At 39.0% G+C, this 27,450-nt stretch overlaps 1 protein-coding gene across 3 annotated transcripts in view; it reads left to right on the top strand.

The window, feature by feature from the left end:
* Nucleotides 1-947: 947 nt before the first annotated feature.
* The window catches only part of LOC139151201 (fibropellin-1-like), a 26,628-nt gene continuing 125 nt past the window's right edge, over nt 948-27,450 (top strand). Inside the window, exons 1-31 of one of the 3 annotated variants that reach the window (XM_070723809.1) lie at nt 948-1,109; nt 3,554-3,670; nt 3,904-4,254; nt 4,410-4,523; nt 7,186-7,299; nt 8,274-8,387; nt 8,823-8,936; nt 9,259-9,372; nt 9,800-9,913; nt 10,214-10,327; nt 10,663-10,776; nt 11,067-11,180; nt 11,644-11,757; nt 12,577-12,690; nt 13,954-14,067; nt 14,352-14,465; nt 14,795-14,908; nt 15,559-15,672; nt 16,366-16,479; nt 17,299-17,412; nt 17,750-17,863; nt 18,630-18,743; nt 19,020-19,133; nt 20,307-20,420; nt 21,522-21,635; nt 21,893-22,006; nt 22,411-22,527; nt 23,168-23,281; nt 24,073-24,204; nt 25,643-25,850; nt 26,572-27,450. The exon at nt 26,572-27,450 is cut by the window's right edge and continues 125 nt beyond it. In XM_070723809.1, coding sequence (XP_070579910.1) covers nt 1,022-1,109; nt 3,554-3,670; nt 3,904-4,254; nt 4,410-4,523; nt 7,186-7,299; nt 8,274-8,387; nt 8,823-8,936; nt 9,259-9,372; nt 9,800-9,913; nt 10,214-10,327; nt 10,663-10,776; nt 11,067-11,180; nt 11,644-11,757; nt 12,577-12,690; nt 13,954-14,067; nt 14,352-14,465; nt 14,795-14,908; nt 15,559-15,672; nt 16,366-16,479; nt 17,299-17,412; nt 17,750-17,863; nt 18,630-18,743; nt 19,020-19,133; nt 20,307-20,420; nt 21,522-21,635; nt 21,893-22,006; nt 22,411-22,527; nt 23,168-23,281; nt 24,073-24,204; nt 25,643-25,850; nt 26,572-26,635 — 3,813 coding nt within the window. In that variant the 5' untranslated portion in view covers nt 948-1,021 and the 3' untranslated portion in view covers nt 26,636-27,450. The remainder of the gene's footprint in view (nt 1,110-3,553; nt 3,671-3,903; nt 4,255-4,409; nt 4,524-7,185; nt 7,300-8,273; nt 8,388-8,822; nt 8,937-9,258; nt 9,373-9,799; nt 9,914-10,213; nt 10,328-10,662; nt 10,777-11,066; nt 11,181-11,643; nt 11,758-12,576; nt 12,691-13,953; nt 14,068-14,351; nt 14,466-14,794; nt 14,909-15,558; nt 15,673-16,365; nt 16,480-17,298; nt 17,413-17,749; nt 17,864-18,629; nt 18,744-19,019; nt 19,134-20,306; nt 20,421-21,521; nt 21,636-21,892; nt 22,007-22,410; nt 22,528-23,167; nt 23,282-24,072; nt 24,205-25,642; nt 25,851-26,571) is intronic. The other 2 variants (XM_070723811.1, XM_070723810.1) reach the window with 2 other exon arrangements.

Here is a 27,450-nt window from a genome sequence, read left to right as displayed (position 1 = left end):
CAAAGATGAATTACACTACGAACCCATGGCAGATCATTCGCCAACGACATATATCCAACGACAGATTAGTTGTAGCTGACGCATTAGATGGCGAATCGGTGATCAATGGTGTACCACCCATGACGGATCTGTGATTGTAGCTCATCAACAACTCGTGGTCATTGATGTATCCAATGGCAAATCAGTGTTCAGTGGTTTTGCGCGATTCAGCCGTGTGGCACCCTGGGAGAGATTCAATTTGAAGGCCAATGGTGTACTCCATGACAAATCAGCGATCAATCTGATCAATCATGCAGCTGGCAATTACACGTAGTTGTTACAATTTACCTTGTGACAAATAAGCGACCAATGGTGTGCATCAAGACATATTATAGAGGTCAATAGTGTACCCAATTAATGATATACCAAATGACAGCTCATGAGTGATCAATAAATGTCCTGTGACAAGCTAAATCAGTAGATGAAGATCTATATCATGACAGATTTGTGGCCCATAAAGCACACATTTTGGTAGGCAGCCCTTATGTGAGTGACGGTGGGTCAGTGGTCAATAAATGTACCTTGTAATCAATCGGCGGCTAAAGATGTATCTTGTTGTAACCTGATGTAACAAGTTCTCAATAGCCATCATGTGGATTTCACTATAATTAAATTTCAAAATACATAATAAGTATTATAAGTAAGAGTTGGTAGTTTAGCTGATGTATGACAATTATTGATACACGATAAACAATTATTTTAAGCTAAGTAAATATGTGCCACACAGATGGTCATGTCTGACCCATTTACACTTGTGTTCTACAACGTCAATAGTATTTTAGCTGGGATTTGCAATGTAACGGGTCAGTGATGCTGCTTACTGAATACATGACACGAGATGACCTCTTTTCATTCCTCTTATGAAAAGAGCACACAAAGGCTCGTTTTGTTTGCGATTTAGCATGTGAAGATCGTCAACAATTTCTATTTATAAAAAGCCATCTTCAGGGCGTCGTTGCATTCAGGGTTTTATGACGGTACTATGGACAAGATGTCACGCACTTTCTTAGCCCAACTTTTCTTCCTCGCGACGGTGTTCCCCCTCGCCGCTATCGTCGACGCCGCAGACGGTAAGTCATCCAGTACTTTCTTTTTGAATAGGTGTTTCACTTTGTATGAAAATGTAGTTTAAATGTGTCTCCTGCTCTGTCTCCTGCTCTGCAACAAACAACAGAAACGACATTTTAACTTTGCTTTACGAAGGACCCCGTTTTGTACAACGGTCCCCCCACAACCGTATTTGTACTCACTCAAACGAATAAGTATTGACATATATTCTATTGACAGAGGGCCATGGACAATACGAATTGTGAAAGAAATCTAAGCTTTGTAATTCTACAAGTCTCTATTATCAAGGTACTGGGTCGACATAATTGCAAACTCGCTAACAATTGCTTACTTTGTTGTGTCATGCTATGCGTACTTGACAAAAGCGCGGTACAAGAGAATATATCTGCTGCACCAAGGGTCGCCGAATTTCAAACCGGATTACCCCATACATTCAGCTATGCACAAGTCACTTCTGCCAAACCGGGAAAATTTCACCACATTTTCCACTTTACTTTTTGTAAACCCCGCAAAAAACGACAAAAAAGTTTTCGCTCAATTTATCCTGTTTCTGGAAGCCTGGTATGGGAAATAAAGTTTTTCTTTATTTTTTTATCGAACTATGGTGTTCTTAACAAAGCGTTCTTGAAATTAATTAACCTGTTCCGTACAATCTGAAGCGATCGCCATTTTGTACTGACAAGTTTGGGAAAGGGGCGAGCTCATTGAAGCGTGTTTTTGTTCTAAATGACAGTATTCAATGGGATGTAAATTACCTAGACTTTGAGAATTGATGTCTCTTTCAACACTCTCCTTGGCTGACCTGATACACGTCAGTGCTCGCCAATAACTTTACACCGTAATTCACGCAACACTGCTAGCGCCCTCAACATCATGGGTGGATAACCCGGCGATCTCTTGTAAATACCGTGAAAGGCGCGGTAATGGGAATGAAACCATGCGTGTGGGGATCTTGTGCAAGTGTGAAAGGGACGATAGCTGCAATTGTTCAAGTTGATGATCTATCAATGATTTTTGTTTTGCAATACAGATACACCATCTTATTCCTTTTTCAAAGATATGTTGAAGGACAGTGTTAGCCCTGTGTACAACATTGCGACATATGAATTCTGGCACCCGTTTTACAACAATAATACTGGACCTTACACATGCGCAGGCTGTGTTGACAAGCTGAGCATTGGGTCTTTCATCATGACTTTGGGATTTGAACAAGAATAAGTGTTTTATAAACAGAATTAAATACTTGAAAATGTATAAAAAGTTACAGCAATTGAGCTTTGGATTTTTGCACAATTCCCCTCATGGAAACAGCACGCGTACGCTTATTTACGTAGACTCATCATTTCTTTGCGATTTTATAAAGTGTACATAGAGAGGCTAAGCTCTACGAAAGCGTTGATGACATATTTTAAATTTACCAAAACATCTTGTTTGTGTTCAAGGTAGTGTGCGCATCGAAAGTGAAACGCTTCAACTTTTACTCAAACTTTCCTCGATGAAACTTTCAATCATTCTCTTGACAAATCAAGAATAAAAAATAACAGGGGTCAACGTGCAGCGTTTTGCACTAGAGAAACAAGTTTCCTAACATTATACTGATATTTAAAATTCAAAATGGCCGCCATCCCTATGTTGACTCTATTGGGGGAAATAAAATTTCCAAGTTTTGGAAATCTACGACAGTGAAAATTATCTTACTTCAAAAGATTTGAAATGAGCGCTCAAAAGTGGTAGACCAGAAGAGTATCATAAAAAGTCTGAGAGTCCAAATATCTGTTCCCGAGGCAAATTCTACCTTATACGTCGTTATCTTCAACTCGAATGTGTACACACTTTGTATATCATTACTGTCTCAAAATGCAAATTGTCGTCTGCATGTGAAATGCTGATTCTCTTCAAATTTAACAAAACTTGTTTTTGTTTTTATACTAAAAAAATACAGCGTCTCGCCTGTTTCGTGTCCGTGTCCCCAGATTGATTTTGAAAGTGTAGCGAAACCGAAACACGATCAATAGACCATGTTCCGAACCGCGCGAGACATTCCGAGATATCGCGAGAATATGTGGTTCGCAGTGGACGTGTTCTCACAACACAGGACAAACTGCGTAAAACAGGACAAGTCGCTAATTACATTAAACACTGCATAAAATATATGAAGTTGCAATCTTTGCTCAGTTCTGCACTTTTTCTAGTTCCATACAAAGTTTGACTTGTATTACTAAGCTGGAAACCTGTTTCTACGGGCATGTATTAAAGTCTCGCGAGATCTCGCAATCAGCGGAACATCGTCTATTGTTCCGCGCCCTCTGCGGTCACACAGCGTCTAACTTATTAGTGATGTACAGTTAAGTATATGAGCCTGGAAAAGGAAAAGAATGTACGTGTAATTTCAACTTATTCTTGATTTACTCAAAGACTACACGATATTTTCCCATGCTTTGAATAGAATGTTCCAGTTCTCCGTGCATGAATGGTGCTGCATGCGTGGACGGTATGGGCGTTGATGCCTACACCTGCCTCTGCTCCTCCAACTTTGAAGGTGACAATTGCGAGATGTTTGCCGGTAAGTGCATTTTCTATCAACGAGAGAATTTGTCCTTTACCTATGAGTGCGAGTGGTCCCTTAAAGAGCTCATTACAAGACTGACTAACTTATACAGTTAATAAAAATATAAATCATGACAAAATCATAGTTCCATGGGTAAGGACAGTATATGTATATATATGTAAATTATAGACATGAAAATTTAAAAACATTACGTGTTAACCTGGTCAGTTTACACTTTTTTCGACCAGCGACCTCTTGTGGCGACTTTTTCAGCGATGTAAATGGCGTTATACGGTCGCCGAACTATCCCAACCTGTATGGACCCAGAGCGTTCTGTGGATATTACATCCGGGTACATGGAGCGACGGCCATCGAATTCAACTTCAACTATTTCCACACGGAAGGTAATAAAGATGTGTTGGAGTACGGCATCGGGACAGTGGCTGACTTCAACGAGAAACTTGGGCAATACGATGGTAATCTTACCGACCAGAATGCATTGCCACCTAAGTTGACCTTGAACTCACAAAATGCCTGGTTTCTATTTACCAGCGATCGGAATATTGAATACAATGGATTTGAAATCGAATATTCAGCAGGTTAGTATCCTTTTTGCGATTTGTGGTAATTTTCTCGTAATTATTCACAAACTTTAAATTCATGTTCATATATGTGTCACCATTTTCAACTGTAATTCTCTCTCTCTCTCTCTCTCTCTCTCTCTCTCTCTCTCTCTCTCTCTCTCTCCGGCCAGACCGAGACGATTGTTGGAATTCGCCGTGTCTAAACAACGGGCAGTGTGTGGATGCATGGCAAACTTACCAGTGTTTTTGCGCTGCCGGATACATCGGCAACAACTGTGAAACAGGTGAGTAAGCGAAAAGTGAATGGCTCCTTTCTCTTCATCGCATTTCGTTTTCAGTACTTGGCAATCCTAGAAATAATTGTGATAGATCATCCAAGAAATGCTATTTAGGGTGTGTAGCACTAGTTGTAGTAATAGATATATTTTCATCGGTAGTTTATTGTTTTAATACCTCGTACCTCAGTAACAACTGACGTTTTGATATTGATTCCTTGTACATTTCACCAATGGCCCTTCTATGATTGTTGCTTCTAGCAGAGGCAGCCAACTTCAAGAAATTTCAACAAAATGTATTTTTAGTGGTTTTAGGTGTAAATATAGCAATGAAAAAATTGGGTAAAATAAAAATTATTGGGGGAAAGTGGGAGTCGTTCTTTTAGTGCCCGACCACCTCGATATTATAAAACTTCCCCTCCTGCCAAATTTTCCTCCCCTTGCCCCACAACCAAAAGTCCCCACCTCTCTAATCACCGCAAGAACTTACACACCACTCCTCTCTCCCCATAACAAAAGTTCCGAGCACCCCACTGCCCTCTCATCAACATATGGCTTTGTCCTGCCCACTAAAGTGTGCTATCTCTCAGTTTCTCAAAGATTCTTTAATTTGGGCCAAAATATCTCGTTCAGAAAAGACTTTGGACTGGCGACTGTAGCCCAGTGTTGTCCTTATTTTTAAAAGTAGCCGGGTAATTCAAGAAAGTAGACGGGTGGACTGCGAGGGAGCGAAGCGACCGAACGGCGAGTGAGCGTAGCGAACGAGAGGGGAGAGCGCGAGAGGGGGTGTCCCCCCTCTCGCAAGGCGAAAAATGAAATTTTGGAATGCAAATGGTGTTCTCTGGTGGCATCTGAGGTGACATTCAGCTGAGACTGAAACAGTACTTTTGTTTTGTGTCTTAGACGATGACATTCAACAAAACAAACACACATGATTTTGTTTTGTTTGTATTATTTATTACACACTTATGATTTTATTTGCATTGAATATTTAACATTTAATATTAAATCACCTGCAGTCTGCTCATTTCATTGCTCATTTCCCAAAATCAGGATGGATAATTCAAAATACCGACAGTATTCTAATAAAAACACATTCGCTTTTGTTTAAAAACATCGGTAAGATAATTCACTGTAACAGTGTTCGCATTTACGCAAAAAATGCGTATATAGAAAACTCATGACATTAAATGTGTTGCAACATTTCTGTCAATCACTCATTTTGTGTGGAAAGTTTCGGATTCTCTGGGTGTAGTCTGAAAAATTGGCATCGTAGCTCAGAGGCACGTTATCATGTCGGCTGTTCCTATGAACTTACTACTAATTTTCAGGCGAGCGATAGTTTCTGAAACTTGTGACACAAAGTGAGTGATTGACAGAAATGTTGCAACAAATTAAATGCAAACCGTGCGCGATCATTGCTGTCCCCAACTTTGATCAAAGCAGATATGCAGCATGGCGTCGGAAGGAAACAACTCTATTTTTTTTCAAATTTGCTCCACGAGTGAGTCCGTGAAAAAAAATGAAAGACACTATCGGGCAATCAAACATGGAGAACATGGAGAGGTGCAGTGAAATTGAACCCATGCCAAAATCCACGACGTATAACAACAGGAGATCAGCACCACCACAGTGCTAGTGAAGCCGTGAGGCGTGACGATGATCGATGATGCGCCGGTCGGCAACGGTCGGAAACACACATGCCTGTGACCGTGGATTCTAGACTGTACGTAAAAATAATCAATGAAAATAATACCCATTCAAATAAACAGTTGGTTCTAAAAAAAAGCAGTTCTCGCTCATTGTTTTTAAATCTAGAAAATGCGTCGGTATTGCTCTGAGAATAACTCGATTTGTTGAGAAGATCATACTCGTAGTGACGTTGGCAGCCAGCGCGGCGGCCGAAAACTAGCTGCAGTCTCATGAACTTCGAATCGTCGATCAAAATCACATCTTTTCGGCGCTTTTCTCTCACAAATTCAGCCAAATTGAAGTTTTTCATACATAAACTAAATGTATTGTTGGAATCAAGTATACTTTTCGAACGGGCTTTCTTCGGGAAAAATATTCCATCGGCAAGGTGCCAGTGGCCGACGCCACATTTCTCACGCCATCGTTAAAAATGACCTGAGATGACCTTCATACGAATTACACCAATTACACTGCTCGTAACAAAGACAACACTATAGGCGCGTCCATCAGCCAATCACACTATTTAACACAATAAAAGATCGGGCTCAAAAAGCCACAAACGGGTATTCAGAAACTGTTTTATGTTTGTGCAGTTCATGCGGGGAAAGGGGTCGCGAAACTGCTAATCGTACGTGTGCCGTCTGACAAGCTGGCAGTGCAATCCCGAAATTACAGGACTAATTACGTTAAAAGTAGCCGGGAAAAAATGCAAAACAGCCGGGTTATTTACCCGGCACCCGGCTTCTAAGGACAACACTGGTAGCCTACTGTGAAATTAAAGCAAAACTTTTTTCCCGCCAACTGTCATAAAAAGAGTTTCCTTCTTAAGGTATCTCGCCCCCTTTCCCGCCACAGAATCACTTGCGAACATCTTTGTTTACAAATTGACAAACAGCATCGTTGGTTGCCCCCGTTTTAACAATTTAATTCGAAGTAAATGCGATAATAGTACGAGAATTGACCTCTTTGTCTATTCTAGACATCAATGAATGTGACAGCTTCCCCTGTCTGAACGGAGGTGCCTGCATCGACGAAGTAGCCCAGTTCACATGTGATTGTACAGATGGATACACAGGTGTTCGCTGTGAAATAGGTAAGTGCATGCACAACTGAAATACTGTGATTTGCATAGTATTTGAACACAGGAACTGGCAAAGAAAGAGTCTGTTACAGCGGGTACTTGTTTCTCTGATTATAAACATGAAGTATTCGCCAAAAGAAATGCCATGTTAAATGGAGCTTCAGACTGTAACGTTGGTCATCTTCCTCGACCACACTTACTTTTTCTCAGAACCTTGCCAAATGCATCGCTAGAGGGCGTACGCCTATGGACGCTTTGTCAAAGTGAACGATGAGACCATTGCTAGATTCCTGGTCACATATGTGATGTGATCGTACAGAATGGTGTTAAAGTTATCAGGAAAATGAAGGCGATGTCTGTTCATTCTTCACAATAAGAATATCCTCAAGCACTCATGCTGTTTTGAGAATATTACTGATAGAAATCATCAATAACTCCATGATTACGGAAACATGTACAGAAATTATTTTCTTTCGGAAAGGAGATAATTTGTATAATTATCATATTTGTTCATTACTTATTTATTATTCATTAAATATTAAGAAAATAATGATTTACAGAAAACATCTCATAATTTTCAACCATTACGGAAACTGTAGATATCTCCATGCTAAAAGATAATTCACATTATGTTACTTTCTGCAAATGTTTCAAATATTCTGTACGAGTCAGTTGACCATTAAAGCTGTACTGTCCAAAAATGAAGTCCAACGAGTCTTGCAAACAACTTAATTCATAATCTTAGGGATCAATCTACACATGTGCACTGTACTTGTTTAGTCTGCAGAGTTAATTTAGTCACTGTTAGTAAAAGTAGACTTGGTGGGACATATTTGACAACACAGCTGGCCAAACAAATGTTAACAAGTATACTGTTCCAATGGACTGTGTAATTGAAGCCTACCGTTTTAGGCGTTATTTATACGCGTAAAGAGACATCATAGCTCTGAAGTTTGAATATTTGCGTTCATTTTGTCATAATCTAGATATTGACGAGTGTTCCAGTGATCCGTGTGTTAATGGCGGCACGTGCACCGACCAGGTGAACGGATATCAATGTACGTGTCCACCAGGATATGCCGGTGTCCACTGTGAAATTGGTAGGTACATGTTCGATCAGAAAGTGACAAAGGATATCGCATTGTCTGTAAAAACGATAGTGCAGAACTCTGTACAGAGGTTTGGGAATTAACAATGAAGTACATGAAACGGTTAAATCCATAGATGATGTCTGATATCTGTGATTATTGGTACATGTCTCATGAATGTTTCGCTCTGATATTTATGATAGTCCTCTCACAATGTTTCTGCCCTGTTCACCAGTTTTGAATGCAGGAGAGTGTGTTCACTCGTCACCATGTCAAGAAACCCAACTTGCAATCATAAAGCTTGTATAATGAGCTTCGATCAGTGATATAATTTGCCTACCTTGAATATTACTTGGTAAAGTTCAACCTCCAAACGTAAGGATGGTTTTTACTACCCCAGTGAATCTGTCACTATTAACAGTCACTTTCCTTCTATCGTACAATTAGATATTGACGAGTGTGCCTCCGCTCCCTGTCAAAACGGAGGCACGTGTCTCGATGGAATAAACAACTATGGCTGCATGTGTGTGCCTGGCTTCGTTGGTTTGAACTGCGAAATCGGTAAGATTAATTCAATAAAGATCGTTCTTTGGGGGACATTTTGACACTATAGGTTGTCCTTCTTATTTGAGATACTTTGCAAACACTATGGAGTGGTAAACACGATCATATTTAGAAGAACGATTTTGTAAAAAAATTACGGAAGCGCAATCCTGACATGTTAGATATCTTTGACGTCTTTTATGAAGTACAGCTAAGCTGTCGAACAAAGTTGATTCAAATCTCTGATCTTAGAATCCAGAAAGGGGAATTAATGTTTCACAAACCCTTGAAAGAAATCAGACATTTCTAACTTAGTCCTTTTTTTCCCTTCAACCTGCAGATATCGACGAATGTGCGAGCTCTCCCTGTGTTAATGGCGCTACATGTATTGATGGAATCAACATGTACACGTGCGCATGTGCAGATGGGTTTTCCGGTACAACCTGCGAAATTAGTAAGTTTCACATTTGATGGAAGTTTTTAGAATCGGGTCAGTGAAGACATCTCCTACAGGGGTTTCCCTGGATAGAGGAAAACAAAGCACTTTATTTCACATTATTGTGGAACATGATCCCCTAAAAGTCAGTCAATAGGATTGCGTGCATTGAACTTGTATAAAGCAGTACAGTTAAATTGTATAAACCTTAGAGTTTCAACGAAAGGGATCACTATACACGCAGTTTGCACTTAAAACTTGTTGAAGTGTTTGGTATCCACCGTGGTCATTGTCAGCTCATGTTTTAGTGTGCATTCTCAAATGAACATTCAGTGCGGCAGGAATGCTTTCATAAACGTTACTGAGCTTTTAATTGGCCTTTCAGAGTATAGCGTTGTTGTAATCATGAGAGTTTTGTTTCTCTTCGAAATGTTTTTTTTCACAGACGACGACGAGTGTGCGAGCAGTCCGTGTGAAAACGGCGGTACATGTGAAGATGGCATCAATGGGTACACGTGTCGATGTGTGAATGGCTACGCTGGAGTTCATTGTGAAATCAGTAGGAATACCCACCACCCTCCCAAATATCTTAACCAACCACAACGTCAACAACAAAAATCCATATTTTTGCGACACATCACTGATACTAAGTAAAAGGCCCAGTGCGTTTTTGATCATACGAAATGGTATCTTCCTTAATCCATCGTAGTACTTTCAAAAACTTCATTTAGATGATACCAATTTTTATGTCTAAAAAATTCTACCTGCTCTATTGAGAAAGGTTTTTGTTCAACGAATAAAGGAGATTTACTTCTCTTACACGTGTACTTGGAATGAAAACTTTAAATTTCCTCTACAGATATAGACGATTGTGTTCCCAACCTGTGTCAGAATGGAGCAGCGTGCGTTGATGGTGTGGCGTCATTTCAGTGCGTTTGTACACCCGGTTGGGCAGGAACTCTCTGTGAAATCAGTGAGTAGCCTACGACTACTTGACAGACCAATGTTGTAGATATAAACTATTTTAGCTCCTTATACTCATGTTATCGTATGATTCGATATACGGACGAATAGGTTTTATTTTAGCTGATTCATGATTGTTGCAAGCGTAAAAGCAACCGCGTAACCATGATATTGATTGGCAATCTCAGAACCCATCGAATTCCAAATATTTCATCGTCTTCATTTGTATTATACGAAAGCACACAGGCATGCGAAAAATTCAGATTAATCCGACAGAATATAGCAGTAAAGAGTACCGCAATTTTGCTGTAATTGTTACTTATTCTACTGTCGTCTCTTCACCAGATATTGATGAGTGTAGCAGCACCCCCTGTCTCAATGGAGGCGTGTGCAATGATTTGGTCAATGGCTACACGTGTACTTGTCCACAAGGATACGAGGGGACCCACTGTGAAATAAGTACGTATATTGCCACCCTGTAATTCGCAAGGTGTTTCTGTATAATGATCATTAGTGATATAACGCTTGCACTGGTCGATCGGCATAGAATTGTGGAGGTTGAGAGACAGACAGACAAAGACAGACAGGAAAACTGAGACTGAGACAGAGACAGACAGACAGACTGAGAGACAGACAGGCAGACAGACTGAGAGAAAATGATGAAGGCTTTTTATCTTACTATAAGCATAACTATGACACTCGTTCCACATTATCAATAGCATTCAGTGTCACTTCCAATCTTCTCGCAGACACTGACGAATGTAGTTCTTCGCCGTGTCAGAATGGAGGCGCATGCGTGGATGGAATTGCCGGGTACACTTGCGATTGCTTGGCTGGCTTCGCTGGCGTACACTGTGAAATAAGTAAGTCTAAAGGGTGCTTCAACGGATATGGAGGAAGCAACATTCTTCTAGTCGAAATATACAAAGATATAATATTCATCCGCAAGGAAGAAAATGCCGCTATCATACGTTTACGCAAACTTGCAGTCAGAATCACCGCCTAATTGGAGCAATTCTGTTCTGTTGTCCTATGCCAGTAGATAGATATTCACGGTAAAAATAAAAACAAGTGAAAATGCGCCGCCGTCTCACTTTTGTAAGAGATCAAGAATGAAAAACGAACCTTTATATTTTTGGCCCAACTCCAGAAGTTTTGATTCATTGCTTGCTGTGTTCAGGTTGTGGCTGCAAAGTTCGCTCCTGTGACGTCACACATTCTCGAGGCATCGCAGATAGCTGTCCGGTTAGCCACGTCATCGTCACTGGGAATATCATTTACTTAATGAAACGTCTCCAATATAATATATGTAATCTTCATTGACAGATATCAACGAATGTGCAAGTTCCCCCTGCCTGAATGGTGGCACTTGCAATGATGGAATCAACATGTATACATGCACATGCGCAGATGGGTTTTCCGGCACAAACTGCGAAATAAGTAAGTTCACATCACTTCAAATAGGTTTCTGTAACGCAGGAGATTTTGCACCCACGGTGTTCTCTTCGCAATACATCACCACTTTCTTTCTATGAAAGATACGACGAGTGCGGGTGTTCTCCTTTACATGAATTGTGACTTGAAGTGCACACTGTTTACGTCATTGCCAAACTTGTGACCATTATGAATAAAATTATTCGACTTCTACCAACTGAATATTGCATATACTGCGCATGTGCAAACATATCTGAAAGTGTAAGGAACAGATGAACGATCGAAATGAGAGTTGTGAAAGTATGTACAGTTTTGAAAGCCCTCCATTTATGCCATAAACTATTCTTCACAACGTTATTTTCAGTGCTCACATCAATTTCACAAATATTTCGTCATCTCTACTCCACTATGGTATTACAGTTATCCGTCGCCGGAAATTTACAAGTATTCAAAATACGATGAAAAAAGAGGCCCGTCAGCCATGCTAAGTAATAGAACATCAGTGGGACTACTAAGTGTGGACTACTAAGTTTGGTGGCGCACTTTTCTGTGCGGCCCACCAAGAGAAAATAAATGATGATTGGTCGCTGGGAGGCAGGTGATTGAATTTGGCGCGTAACGAAGATATCTAAATCCTGGCGTAATTGATAAAAGTACTGAATACTTTAAAGTTTCTGTTTAGACAGCCAAGCCTAATAAGACTCACAGTACTCACACATGGAATTCCATCGAATTTTATATTTACTGAAAGCATTTCACGCGTCCAAATTAAAACACTTAACTGTTTACCCAATTTTGAAAATGTACACAAATTCAAATGTACAGACGACGACGAGTGTGCGAGCAGTCCGTGTGAAAACGGTGGTACGTGTCAAGATGGCGTCAATGGGTACACGTGTCAATGTGTGAATGGCTACGCTGGAGCTCATTGTGAAATCAGTAAGTTATCTGTAGTTAAAGGGACAAAGTCGGCCATTTTTCATGAATTTTGTTTGATACGAGATACTACTTATTTTGTTTGACATGTTGAAAGATACTGAATGAATGGGTGACCATGCACATATTCAACCCCGGTTTTAGACACGATACATGAAACCATTGCGAAAATGAATTAATGGTCATGACCATTAATTCATTTTCGCGATGGCTTCATTTCATTTCATTTGTCTAAAACCGGGGTTGAATATTTGCATGGTCACCCATTTATTCAGTATCTTTCAAGATGTCAAACAATATAAGAAGTATCTTGCATCAAACAAATTTCATGAAAAATGGCCGACTTTGTCCCTTTAAGTTTTCAGCACATTTGTAAATCATCAACGTCATAACCGTCATCGAACTAGAACAGCAATGTAAAAACTTCACAACTTTCATTATTTACATACTGATGTGTAAGATCAGGACCATTATGGAAACATACATAGAGACATAAAGTACCGAATAATATGTTCCCCTTCGCAGTTTCTCCTTTAACCTTTGTTCACTCATCCAAAGCATTAAGGACCAGAACTGGGTTTACATCATGATTTCAGTATTTGTTATATGTCAGATTTTTTTTCACATTTTAACCATGAAAAGTTATCTATTTCTGTTTACAACAACCTTGCGAAAGTTATCTGTAAGGACGTGAAAAAATTGAATTTAACTCCAGCTTTGGGAACTGCGTATGCCATTTTCTGCATTTAGCATTAGCGGTCTGTTGAGTTGGTACCGCATAACATGTTTTTACCAAGTCACAGGTGATGACCGTATTTCATTGTAATTTCTGATCACTACGCATGCGTAAACTGATCAGCTTGACCGAAAAGTATAAATAACTGTCTGAGTCAGCATTTCGAGGCAAACCAATAAATGTCGCGAATCACTTATTTGCATATATATAACAGCCATGGCAATTAAAAGCTCAGTTTTCACTGACTTTTGCCCACGGAAGAGCTTTAAGTTGACGACTTTATCTTAGAAGTTTGAGCAGATCAGGTCCAAGTGCAATGGCAGCGCCTTGTCAACCAGTAACAATCAGATTTACAGATATTCCGTGCCATTATGACAATATACCTATGCCTGATGTATCGTTGCATTGCTTTACTAAATAAGTAAGTTTGACCTCAGAGGAAAACGACATATTTTGAAATAACCAAACTGTTTGCGTGTCACGTGGTCATTAAGACAACTTACATGTAAAATATAATTTGCGTTTCTCAGACATTGACGACTGCGATCCCAACCAGTGTCAGAATGGAGCAGCGTGCGTCGATGGCGTCGCATCCTTCCAGTGTATATGTAACCCTGGTTGGGCAGGAACTCTCTGTGAGCTCAGTGAGTACTGTTAAAGAAAACTGCCGTACACGTTTGTAGAAGTCAACTCTTGTCTTGAGATGGTGAAGACTAAAGATCACCATCATAATTCAGCCGTATTGCCATGACCGACAAAGTTATCGTTTCTCATAACAGTAAATCCTCTGATTTCAAAATCACTCTATTTCGGACAATAATCCAAAATAGTCCGTATAAGCGGTGTTTTGAAATTTATTGACATTAAAAGCGCTTGGGGTGACTCCACCTAATGTGGTTTATTCGTTCTCCTATCGTCCCTCTCACAGATATCGACGAATGCAGCAGTGGCCCCTGTCTTAATGGAGGCGTATGCAACGACCAAATCAATTCTTATACCTGCACATGTCCAGCTGGATTCGTAGGAACCCATTGTGAAACAAGTATGTACATGCCCGCACTGTAGTTTTGTGTAGGATGCCTTGGTTTATGAAATTTTGCCTGTACATCAACATTATCGCCATCAGAAGCTTTCTATAAACAAACAGCTTGAAAATATGAATGTATTTGCCTGCATACATTAACCACGGTCACAGACTTACGACCTCATACAGTGCACTGAAATAAGCCATCAATGTTCGCCATATATACGTGTTGAAATAACATTATTTTAATATTCGACCAGAGGAATTTAAGCTTTTGAGTCGTCTTCATGTGAAAGCCACTTTCTTCATCAAAATTTCGCAATGTCACTTCTTTTGTTTCTCTGTAGACGTCGATGAATGCAGTTCCTCGCCATGTCAGAACGGAGGCGCATGCGTGGATGGCATTGCCGGGTACACTTGCGATTGCTTGGATGGCTTCACTGGCGTACACTGTGAAATAAGTAAGTCAAACCAACGTTGAAAATCATGTAAAATAGATGGCGATCAAAAGCAGAGTTACAACAACGCATTTTATTCCTTATCAGGCCGACAAACCACAACTTTGCACCAGACTTCGATAAAGGATAGATATACATAGCCCATATACGTGTCTTTGAAATGCAAATGAATAAATGAAACGAAGGCGAAAACGATATATACAGCAAAGTTTACAACAAATACAGACTTGTCTTTAAAAGTATGAACTGGCCATTGCACTTTTTCCAAATTTCACTCAAGCCAATTCATAGACTCGGACCCTAGGGGTTCAATGATCATATGGAATGCTTGGAAGTGCCTAACATGCCAATTGAGACTTTTCAGTACTTTGAATAACAATTTCTTTTAAAGAGCAGAAATCAAAAAGTTCCTCTTATATTTACACATTTGGTCGTATTGGCCTGAATTAATGTAATCGAAAATACTCATCACGGTCTTGCTGCTCGTTAACATTCACTATGAACTACAAAATATGCATTTCTCCATCCTCTGTTGAACACGGAACTCAAGTCCAAAACAATGAAAGCTACATGTATATACCAGAAGTGTGCGAATCCTCTGTTCAATGTTCTCGTAAATAACTGTTTTACATGTAATCGTTTTTTCTTCAAAGATATCGACGAGTGTGCAAGCTCGCCCTGTTTGAATGGCGGCACATGTATCGATGGCATCAACATGTACACGTGCGCATGTGCAGATGGTTTTTCTGGTACAAACTGCGCTATCAGTAAGTTTCCGTCAAAGTGCATTGGTCGACTTAATTTTGCCAATGCTTTCATTTGATCTGCCTTACATTAACGGTATGACAATCCATGTACACTCTTAATCCTAACCCTGGCCGTGAATATAACTTCAGACGAATAACATCAATAACTTTTGACCCTAGAGCCCTGGAACGTTCTAACTTCACAACTGAAACCTCCTCACCATAACGCAGACTGGTAATTCGCCACCATTTGAGCCACTGCTGGGAATGAAACACATAACATACTTCGCTTCACTAATCATGTCTTCCCAGGAGTCAAATCCATCGCCTTCACCGTTTGAGGTGTCTCAAGAAAACCTCAACCTCTCACTTCTCTTCTAACAACGAAAGCTAAACTAACCGTAAGTGGGTTTCAGTAATTCCATTTAAATTTAAAACCATTTACAAAAAAAACCTCAATAACAAGAGGAAAAGCCAAATATTTTGATTTCTTTTGCATGGCAAATACGTTAATCATCAAGTCATTATTCAACTTCTAAAACATAACAGATGGTTGACACAATTTATGAATTTCAAAAGTTTCATTTTCACTTATCATCGGATATTATTGAAATATTCTCATTTCAGTTAAAGAGACTGATAAGGCGAGTGCCTTTCCCGTCCCGTAATTCCCATCAGAGTCTTATTTTCAGTTTTTAACTTCATCAATTGCAGACGACGACGAGTGTGCGAGCAGTCCGTGTGAAAACGGTGGTACTTGTCAAGATGGCGTAAATGGGTACACGTGTCAGTGTGTGGATGGCTACGCTGGAGTTCATTGTGAAATCAGTAAGATATCTTTCCGAGGCGTTTATTTTTTTTTCCAACAACAGTAATGCCCGCTGCTGTTATACATGATTTGTATCGCCATGTTGATTGTCTTAACGGCACCAGTACCACCGCAATCACCACCACTACTACCACCACCACCACCACCACCACCACCACTACCACTACCACTACCACCATCATCATCACCATCGTGCTTCATAGGTTATGGGTAGTGGGTACTTCATCCTGCAAATTGTACATCGGCTTATGCTCATCAGATGATTTGCTGGATAAGAATAACAATGATTTGAACAGATATCCCTGCTATTTGGTTCACAGCAGTTGTTAGCCACGATGACTTTCTGAAACAAGAAATTATCAATCTTACGAACGACTCTCAGAAATAGAAATTAAGAACTATTGAGGTACCCATATCAGTTCCTTTGTTTCCTGACCAGCAAAACCTTCGAACATACAGCTAAGTATCATCTTGAAAATGTTTCTGCATTTTGTCTACTCAGTCATCAACGGGATTTTCAATACACAGATACTGACATAACTTTTTATGAATATTTGGTTTGTTCTGCAATATTATGAAGTGCCTTAATCTCCCTTTTGGCCGACATTCTGCCAGATTAGTGACAATAAAAGTGAGAAAGTATTTCACTGAACTGTAGGTAAATTTGTCTCGTGCGGTACGTGACAGCGCCCTCTGTGCTTGTAACTGTTATAGAATATTCCTTATACAAGCTAAATTAAAACGTGTTTTGTATGTTTTCAGAGACTCATTTTATCGTTTCTTATCCGTGACCATGACCTTTTCCATTCCTCTTGCAGACATTGATGAGTGTGATCCCAACCAGTGTCAGAATGGAGCGGCGTGCATTGATGGCGTGGCGTCCTTCCTGTGCGTGTGTACGCCTGGTTGGGCAGGAGCCCTCTGTGATATCAGTGAGTATTCGATTGGCTGGCACAGAGCAATTGTTATGTGTAATTATGGTATTAAATCAGACTTCCCTTGTGTTTGAATCACATGAGTGGCTTCATACTCTGCACTTTTTGCCCTGATAGAAGAATATTGCGACAGGTAATAGCACGGTCCCTCCACAAGCAAGAGTGACCGTGGTAATAGTATACTCATTCTAAATGACTGAGCCCCCGAGTATGAAAGTATGAGAATGAAAGTTTGCTTGAGGAAAGTTTGAGTAAAAATTTTAAACCTTTTAAACCTACCTTAAACAATTATTGTGTTGATGAACCCAGCAATAAGCATTGGTCCCTCTTCTAGATATCAACGAATGCAGCAGTGACCCTTGTCTCAATGGGGGCGTCTGCACGGACCAAATCAACTCTTACACGTGTACTTGCCAACGAGGATTCACTGGAACCCACTGTGAAACGAGTATGTACCGCACAAGCTTCAAATTTGCCTTATCTCTTTGTCTGATATTAGTCATTCGATTGTTTTCATTTTCGTTTTTGTCGGCGAGAAATTGTCAATTTCAAGTGGACAAGAACTCGATTTCTAATTTAAAGTTCACAAACACTTCAAACCGATATGTAGGCCCTATAATTATGCAATACAATAGCTGTTTTTCGTTTCCTGCGTTTTTTCCCTTCGAAGTCGCCAGAGAGAAGTAAATTACCAAAGCCAATTTGATGAACATGAGTTCGTTGATCGTTGAGGACATGAAACTTACATCAAAACACTCAAACAGCGTGACATCAATTCAGAACCATTCCGAAGTGTAAACCTCGACAGGTCTCTCTCCATGTCGCAGTTCAAAATGTTTAATACGATTCCTCCATAAAACTGTGACCCAGACAATATTTTGATCTGATATCATTGCCTATTATGTAATGAATGAGTAAGCCATCTAACGAAATGGAAACACTGCAGTTTCAATATATCCCGAATTTTTAATGATACATAGATAGTAGAAAATCAAGAAAAACGTGCTCTTGACCATAAAATTACATAAATTTGATATATGCACTGAGAATGAAAAAATCATTCTGAAGATTATTACATCGTCATCATTGTGTGCCGACGAACGTTTCTTCTCCTCTTGTGGGAAAGACGATATTTTCTTACTGCAGTAAACCCCACTTACATTTGACCTCATTTTTGTGAATCGTATCTCATCTCTGATACGGTTACCTACTAGACATCGACGAATGCAGTTCAACGCCATGTCAGAATGGAGGCGCATGCGTGGATGGAATTGCCCAGTACACATGTAATTGCTTGCCAGGCTTCGCCGGGGATAACTGCGAAATAAGTAAGTCTATATATCTTCACTTTGAATTTAATTACAAACGGTAAAAAGTGTGACCTTGGTTATGGCAAATTTAAAAATGAGAATATTGAAATAAGCTTAAGTGATGTGAACAGTGAGTGCCAATGAACAGTTTACCAAGGACAAAATGATGATGATGATGATGATGATGATGATGATGATGATGATGATGATGATGGTTGTTGTGGTGGTGGTTGTGTGTATAATAATAGTCGGTGTTATGGTTTGCTAAACTTTTTGTGTTCGTTCTTTCTACAGATATCAACGAATGCGCAAGTACTCCCTGTTTAAATGGTGGCATTTGTAACGACAACGTCAACATGTACACCTGCATGTGTATGGCTGGTTTTGCTGGAGTTCATTGTGAAATCGGTTTGTACCCACCGTTTATTGAAAAGTTGGCAAAGTAAAAAGAATGCTCCTCCGGTTTCAGGGGCTTGAGTTGCTTACATTGTCCAATAATTACATTTACGCGTAAAAGTATCGAAATTTGTTCTGCAAAGATCGTTTTCAAGATAAATTATGCCTAACTTATTTATTTAGCCCACGGCGTAATTCGATAAACTCATTATCCTGCAAGGAGTATTTCAGACTACACGATGTGACAATCTCGTTTTAGCAAAGTAGAAATCATACCTTGCGGTATATGTACGCAATCATGTAGCCCCTCCCGGCCAATAATGGACGAAATGAAACTTTGAACCCGAGAATGTACGAGGCCGAGTACATTACGGAGTGAAAAGTTTGCTTGAGTCAACTATTGCCCGGGAAGAGGTGCATTATTGCTATTATTTTAGTTTTGGCAATGCCAGGGAATTTTGTAGATGAAGAAAACATCCGGGCCACACAATACTGGATAAACGGATACACTATCAGGGGATGACATCACAAAATGTCACTGGTATTGGCAAAACTCAAATATAATACAAAATATATCGCATGGTATGATTTGTACATCTAATACCCTGGCATTGCCAACACTATAGGCCTAAAATGATGTCAATAATGCCCAAGCCTTTCCAGCCCATAATGGAAGAATTTTAGATTTGCACTACATAGGCCTAATGTACTTCGCCTAGTACATTACGCTGTGCAAAGTTTTCTTTCGTCCATTATGGTCCGGGAGAGGGGGGGGGCACATTATTGCGCAAATAAGGAATAAGTGAATCATTTTGATTCAGTCGCTACCGAGTTTAGATGGCCGTCCCATAAATGCCCGGATGTAAAATGTCGAATACGGAGACTATTATTAGGCATGCAATTAAAGGAAGTTGTTGACTCTTGTTATTGTTAATCGCTCAAAATTTGAGGGAAATATCACCACTCATAAATAATTTCGAAGAGAAGCAAGTCGATATCATGAGCATATTGATCGTTAAAAATCGCAGCTACCAAGGGACGAATGCCATGTGTATCATGTTTTTTTGACAGACGATTTGACATGAGATGTATTTCAGCGGCACTTTACAGTGGGCGGGATTCACCATTTACGCAAAACAGGTTCTACTTCTTGAAAATTCACGCAATGTCAAATCCTTACCTCAGATATCAACGAGTGCGCAAGCGCACCGTGCCAGAATGGTGGTACATGCAGCGACTTCGTGAATAGATATGTCTGCACGTGTCCTCAGGGTTACACCGGGACTCACTGTGAAGAGGGTAAGTGTCTTTTAGTGGTCGATGATTGAACCATAGACCCTGGATCTATAAGATCTGTGATTGGATGATGTGTCCTGTCAACGTATTTTCAGCGCCGTTTATTATTAACTGTAAATAGTAATCATAGTAATAAATGGCACGACACAGAATATGTTGTTATTGGTATCCCACTTTAGGTTACATTAATTTTCTTGCGAAGTAGCCAAACATTAGCCATTGTTTGTAAAGCGTAAGACTACCTCTATTTAAGGTGGTATGCGCCTCGAAAGTGAGAAACTTAACGTTTCGCTCTAAATTTTCTCAATGAAAATTAAACCATTCTCTGACGAGAGCAGGAATGACAATTAGGGATGACCATGCAAAGTTTGGTACTATAGAAACAAATAACCTGAAATTTACATATTGGATTTCGCAAAACTCTGAATTTAATCTTTAATAATCTCCTTCTCCAAAACCCAAAACGCCGATTGAACTGAAAGGTCACTTATATCACCCTTAGTTTGAGTACTATCAAGTATGTCAAAAGCATTTCTATCGGTCATTTGGTTTGGCGGCCATATTGGTGATTGCGAAAAACCTACAATTACCAGCGAAACCTACAATAACCATGAGATGATGTTTAAAATTCTTCTTTACAAGAACTAATAGACACAGAGTGCAGAGTGCAGAGTGTAAGTGTAAGTGTAAGTGTTTAAGTGCAGAGTGTAAGTACCTTAAACCATGGCAACCGCTTGGGCCCCACCAACACTGGTTGCAGCATTAATCTTCTTCTTCTTCTTCTTCCTCTCATGTTCTTCTTCGGTAACTTTTAAAAAGTTACTTCAAATTCAAATTGGTCGCCATCTCTGTGTTATTTCTATGGGGAAATAAAATTTTCGATTTTCAAAAATCTAAGACTGAAATTTTTTCTTGCGCCATCAAGCGGTGGATCAGAATAATTTGTCATCCTACAACATCGGAAGTTTTTCTTTTTAAGGGCAAAAACGCTGAAATTCGTTGCAATGAGGTTTAGAACGTCTGACGTGAGACTCGTTGCTGATCAATCATAGAAAACATTGCATTCATTCATTCATTAAAACTTATTGTTCTTTTGAATTCCAGATGTATACGAGTGTGCCAGCCAGCCGTGTTTGAATGGTGCTACGTGTGTGGACGCTATCAATTACTACATTTGTATATGCGCTGCTGGATTTACCGGAACAAACTGTGAAATAAGTATGAAGACGAAGGGACTTTAAAATAAGTGAACTGCATGCATAAACAACTTGCTTTATGTATATGTATAATGTACAAGAATAATCAGTTATCTGGAAGTTCATCTTTTTATAGATAAATGAAAATATAACGGAAACTTTAGATAATTATAAGGAGAATTACGTAGGCCAGTTAGAACTTACTTGTGTGTTTAACTAGATTTTGGAGAAATTACAGACATAACACTTGAATTGCTCTATACACGTTCAATCTTCCAGATATCAATGAATGCGTTCCCAATCCATGTCTCAACGGTGGTGTCTGCACAGATGGTATCAATTCATACTCCTGTTCCTGTGCTCCTAATTGGAGTGGACAGAACTGTGAGATAAGTAAGAAATGTCACCTATGTTGGGTTTGTTTTCTGGCAGCTTACGCAGGGTACCACACGCATCAGTGTAAACCAATGAAAGGATGTATTGTTTGAGCGTGCTACTGCCCTCTACGATAAAAACACAATGGAGTTTGATGTTTTTCAAGAGAGCGTGTTGCAAAATTAACAGAAATGATAACAAAAGACAGATGATTTTGCATCAAACATTTATATACCACGCTTCATTGTCAGATTATGGAAGAGACAAATAATGTTGTATCTAATATGAGTGTTATCAGACCATGACCCATGCATTAATATATACTGATAACGTCAACACATTTATCTACGTACGTCTGCAAGAATTCACGCCCTGGTCGAACCCCAGCTAAGCATTTCTTTTACTTTTCGTTTTTCTTCTAGATATAGATCCGTGTCAGCCAAATCCATGTGTAAACAGTGGTGTGTGCGTTGATCTTGGTAACAGCCAGTACGTGTGCGATTGTCCGCAGGGATACACGGGCATGAATTGTCAAATAGGTACAATTTCAGCACTTTTGCTGCGTGTAGAGTTTTAATAATGAGCACGTTCATTTCTTAAGTTAGAATGGGCCTTGGGGACAGATATTCTTACCCTTATACGTTTTTACAATACTCCTCGGTGGGCTCATTTTTAAGCCATTGGTGTAAATACAAATTTTACCGTCTTATTTTTGTGAAGATCGAAAATGTATATTCTATTGAGTTAACACAGTGGCCATTTTAAATTTCAAATATCGGTAAATTTAAAGGTTATTTGCCTCTTTGATGCCAACGTTCAAACCGTTGACCTTGATTTTTTTTCTGATTTTGAAAGAGAATAGTTTAAAGTTTCGCTGAAGAGACTGTGAGCAAAAGGTTAAATCTTTCGATTTCGAGACGCATACTACTATAAGATAATGTCTATCATCATGTAAATATATATATATATATATATATATATATATATATATATATATATATATATATATATATATATGATTTACAATATATAATCTTAGAAGATACAAACAAGTTTATATATATATGCATGATTAATATATATATATATATATATATATATATATATATATATATATATATATATATATATATATATATATATATACATATATATATATATATAATTGTATCGTTACAGATATTAACGAGTGTTCTAGTCTTCCCTGTATGAATGGCGGTACGTGTAACAATCAACCTGGTTCCTATTCCTGCACCTGCAGAGAGGGCTATACAGGATACAACTGTGAAACAGGTGAATTTAAAAATCAAATACCCTCATTTTTGTGCTCTACCGGGTTTGCAAATCTGAAATCGTGTTTTTGGTTTGAGGCCTGGGCTGTCGTCCGTGGCGTACGTCAGCACTGGTACTGGATTATTAAAAAATATGGCATATTATGAATAATGCTTTAAAAAGATATGGCGACAGGAGAGTTGAAATGGCGATGACTATGCTACATGTGATGTTTTTGGTCTTGTCTGACACATTTGCAATTGCACATTTATGCGTGACATAGAAGTGAACTCTTTTTTGAGCTGATACAGTAATGTGGCATTTCCTAATTAAGTTACTCAAAGTAGCATCAGTTGCATTGGTGTCGAATGTAGACAGTTCCTTCTGTGATAAACACTATTATTTTCAGCTCTGACATTGGGCAAGATGCGCTCACTCCTTTCGATATACCTGACGTCACTTCCTGATTTAAAACCAAAAGACTATATATTTTTATGTATTTTTTGTTCTACATGGGATTTCTCAACATTTCATGATGACTTAATTGAATGCGTACATTACACATCGATTAGTGGCTGATCCAAGAGGCTTCTCATTGCAATCCTGTTATTTGCTATCCGGATGTCAGTTCCCGGTCGCCTGATGTTCACCGCTTCTTAATGGAATATATTAGAAGTGAAGAATTTAAAATTGGGAAACTATAGAGTAACGGCTGGTGAATTCGCAACAAAAAATAATCCCTTTTCATTGAAATAAGTCCACTTCTTACCAATCATTAACCTGTGTTCACTCTGGTTTTTGACATTTTGCAGCAACATTCTGTGATTTAACTGGTACGTGGTACAACGAACTCGGAGATGAAATCACGCTGGAGGTAACATCAACTGGTATGCTCCTAGGAAGCTACACATCTGCCTATGAAAGAGCTCTCAATTACGATGCTGGTAAGAAAAGTTCTGTGTGTGGAAAAGTCTTTCATTGAGTGTAAATGTTGTCTAGAGGTTGTTCATTAGGACAAATCAATTGCCCTAAATCAGGTGGAATTCATCGGCGAATTATAAGATTCTACAACTGCTACATTCATGCCTGACCTGTTTGCAATGAGTGATGTAGCAATATCTAGGTAACACTTTTCTGTATTCGCACCGAAGTTGGAGTACATTTCGATCGCTTCCCAATAAAAGGATTCATTTCACGTATGTTTCTATTTGATCATATTTCATGAGTTGTTTGGTATTCTTAGGTAGTGCCATGTTTCTAGGCATGCAGCTTATCAATCAGCCCTTACATGTGTAAACTGCCTTGTTATTGCTGACAAGTAAATATTGGTCCGGACTAGAATGCAAGTGTAAACAATAACAGTGCAGTCTACACCTATAGAAACTGCATCGACAAGCTAAACAGTTGTTGTTTACATGCTTTTGGAAGACTGTCAAGACCTTGCAATTGACGTACAACACAAATATATCGTGAAAAAAATCAGCAGAAGCTACAGCTGCTAGCCCCTTTGGAATACATGTACATATTGACAATCCAACGTGATTTTGAAACTTTAATTTGTCATTCACTGGTAAATTTTTCACTTACCATTTCATTGCATTTAATTCATAACACCCGTGATGTTATCGAGACAAGAAATTGACCTTATTAATCTAACAATTCTCTAGTGGTTAATAAGCTCAGAACCCCCGTAAATTATACATTTTCTAAAAGCCTAGATATAGGGAAACATTTTGGTAACCACAGTGTCACCATTATTTACATAACTATCACGTGACAGGTAATTTGTATACCCTGTCAAAAATCGGTTTCCCTATGTTTTGTCTCAATACTTCAAAATATCTGACTCGAACTTTCTGGAATGCAAGCTGTCACAACGCTCTTCCAAACTGTGTCTCACATTTTTTTATATCTTGCTTAGTTTTTAGAGCACAATTTTAAAGAAATCAACTAGTGTTAAATTCACCACTCTGGAAGTTTTTCTGGCATAAAATTGTTTTAGAAGGTTGAAAAAAATTCTGAGACAGATTTTGGAAGTTCCTCAGAACAGCTTGCACTCACACAAATTTCAGCCACATACCTTAAAGCATTGAAACAAAACATACTAGGGAAAACCGATTTTTGAAAGTTTATGCAAATTACTTGCCACGTGATAGCTATGTAAACAATGGTGACACAGTGGTAACGGAAATATTCACCTACATCTATTCTTTCAGAAAATATATAATTTACGGAGGTTGTGAGCTTATTAACCACTAGAGAATTGTTAGCTTAAAAAGGTCAATTTCTTGTCTTGGAACCTTAAACAGTCTCCACATCTACGATACAATACGATGTGATTCTAAAATCTAAGAATTTTTCAAAATTTTCTCTTTCTGAAAGGTCCGACACTTTGTGTTGGCTACTGCTCGTGTCAGAATGGAGGAGGAGACTTCCCTACATTTGGTTTTACCGTCGTCTTCAACAATGGAGACCAGACAACGAGCTGGACCGGTCAATGCCATCTCTGCGCCGGCGAAGAGACTCTAATCACCACCTGGGTATCGACTGACAAAGCTCATGCATGTCGGGATAGCTACTACGTGAACAAGTATGTCAGATTAATACTTTTACTTCTCTAACCCTTTGAGCGCCAAAGTCAATTTCTGTCACGGCGTATATAAAATAGACTCCAGTAAATTTTTTCAGATTTTTGCCAAAATTTTGATAATAAGCTCTAGCAAAGGAAATGTGATGTTCCTTTGGTCCAAAATTATGAGACAAATCAAAAATAAATTCATAAAAATTTGTAGAAAGTTTTACTGAAATTTTGGTGGGAAAAAATTATAGCTCTCAAACTGGTTAAGGGTGGCATCGCAAATCATTATTACTCGCAAAGCAACGGACACTTCATTTCTAAATTATTTATTTATAAAATCACATTCTGATGATTTATTACAATTGACATTTTCTGCTAGGCATTATTTTGTGCATTTATTTTTACGACCTACAAAAATAGGCTGTGTTCTAATCCGTCATCAAACAGTATCTGTCAGCACGTGGCATTTGTTAGCTCATTCCTTCGAAATACTGACGAAGCAAGCCTTTATTTTCATAGAGTATGATAAAATAAAGCATAGCTATTGAGAAATAATTTATTAAACCTCGCAAAAATAAATTCATTCACAACCGTTTAGTCACAAGCAAGGCAGGATTAAAATCAACGTAATATTCATAGTAATGGCGCCGTACTATGCTCGAATCGAGAGCGGCGCTTTCCAAGCCGGTTGGATCAAATCTCTTATGCCATGAATATTGCCTCTGTTTTGCAGACTTGGCCGTGATCGTTGGACCCGATACGAGCAAAGTTTGGCACCGGCACGTGTATTGCCATGATTGGTCAAGATCCATGCCAATTGAATAACACTTTAAGTCGGGCGAAATGAATAAGCATGTCTGTTTCCGGCGACGAGAGCTGCCTGAACTCACACCCACCTAACCTGATTATTTTGTGATTTAGCCAGTATTTACCGTTATTTTTAACATTTTACTTGGGGGTCACAGCGATAAGGAGTTCCAGTCAGAGGTGTCCTGTTTCACGGAGACGTACTAGCAACTCGCATGCTTTTTATCTTGTCTGTTTGAGATGAACTAACATGAGGCAGGGTTATATATTGTAAAGTTTCTTCTTCCGGTAATCTTTTTTCTTCTGACACACATTTACAAGTAACCAAAAAAAAATGATACAAAAAACTATTCTAACGCTTATTTATTAAATTGCAAGATTTTTTCCCGACGATCTTTTGATTAGTTTCATGTTTCACCTCGACGAATCATGGTGCCATAAATTTGTTTTAAGGAACTGTCGAAATGGTGACGAGGTTCCCGCAACATGAACGCCATCATTATTCGATTAACAAACGTCATCGGTTTCTCTCCGTCGTTTCGACTTATTGCTTCCAGTAATTAACGACGAACTTGGTTAGAAATTCAACTTCGGACGTCCTCTTGTAGTAACTGTTTTTAACGCCAACATGGGCAGATGTTGTTTTCGGCTTGTCAATGTATTTGGCGAACGAAATGTCTTCTTTACCGTATTTCTCTACTTAAACACATTGACTCCATCTTTTTATTCTCAAAACAAAAGTTTGTCGTTTTCTCTTCCGCCACAACGAACAAACGTGACAAAGGTGGGCGACAAGATAATCTTA

This window comes from Ptychodera flava, chromosome 15, assembly GCF_041260155.1.
Source record: "Ptychodera flava strain L36383 chromosome 15, AS_Pfla_20210202, whole genome shotgun sequence".
NCBI lineage: Eukaryota > Metazoa > Hemichordata > Enteropneusta > Ptychoderidae > Ptychodera > Ptychodera flava.
This window is presented reverse-complemented; position numbering and strand designations above follow the sequence as displayed.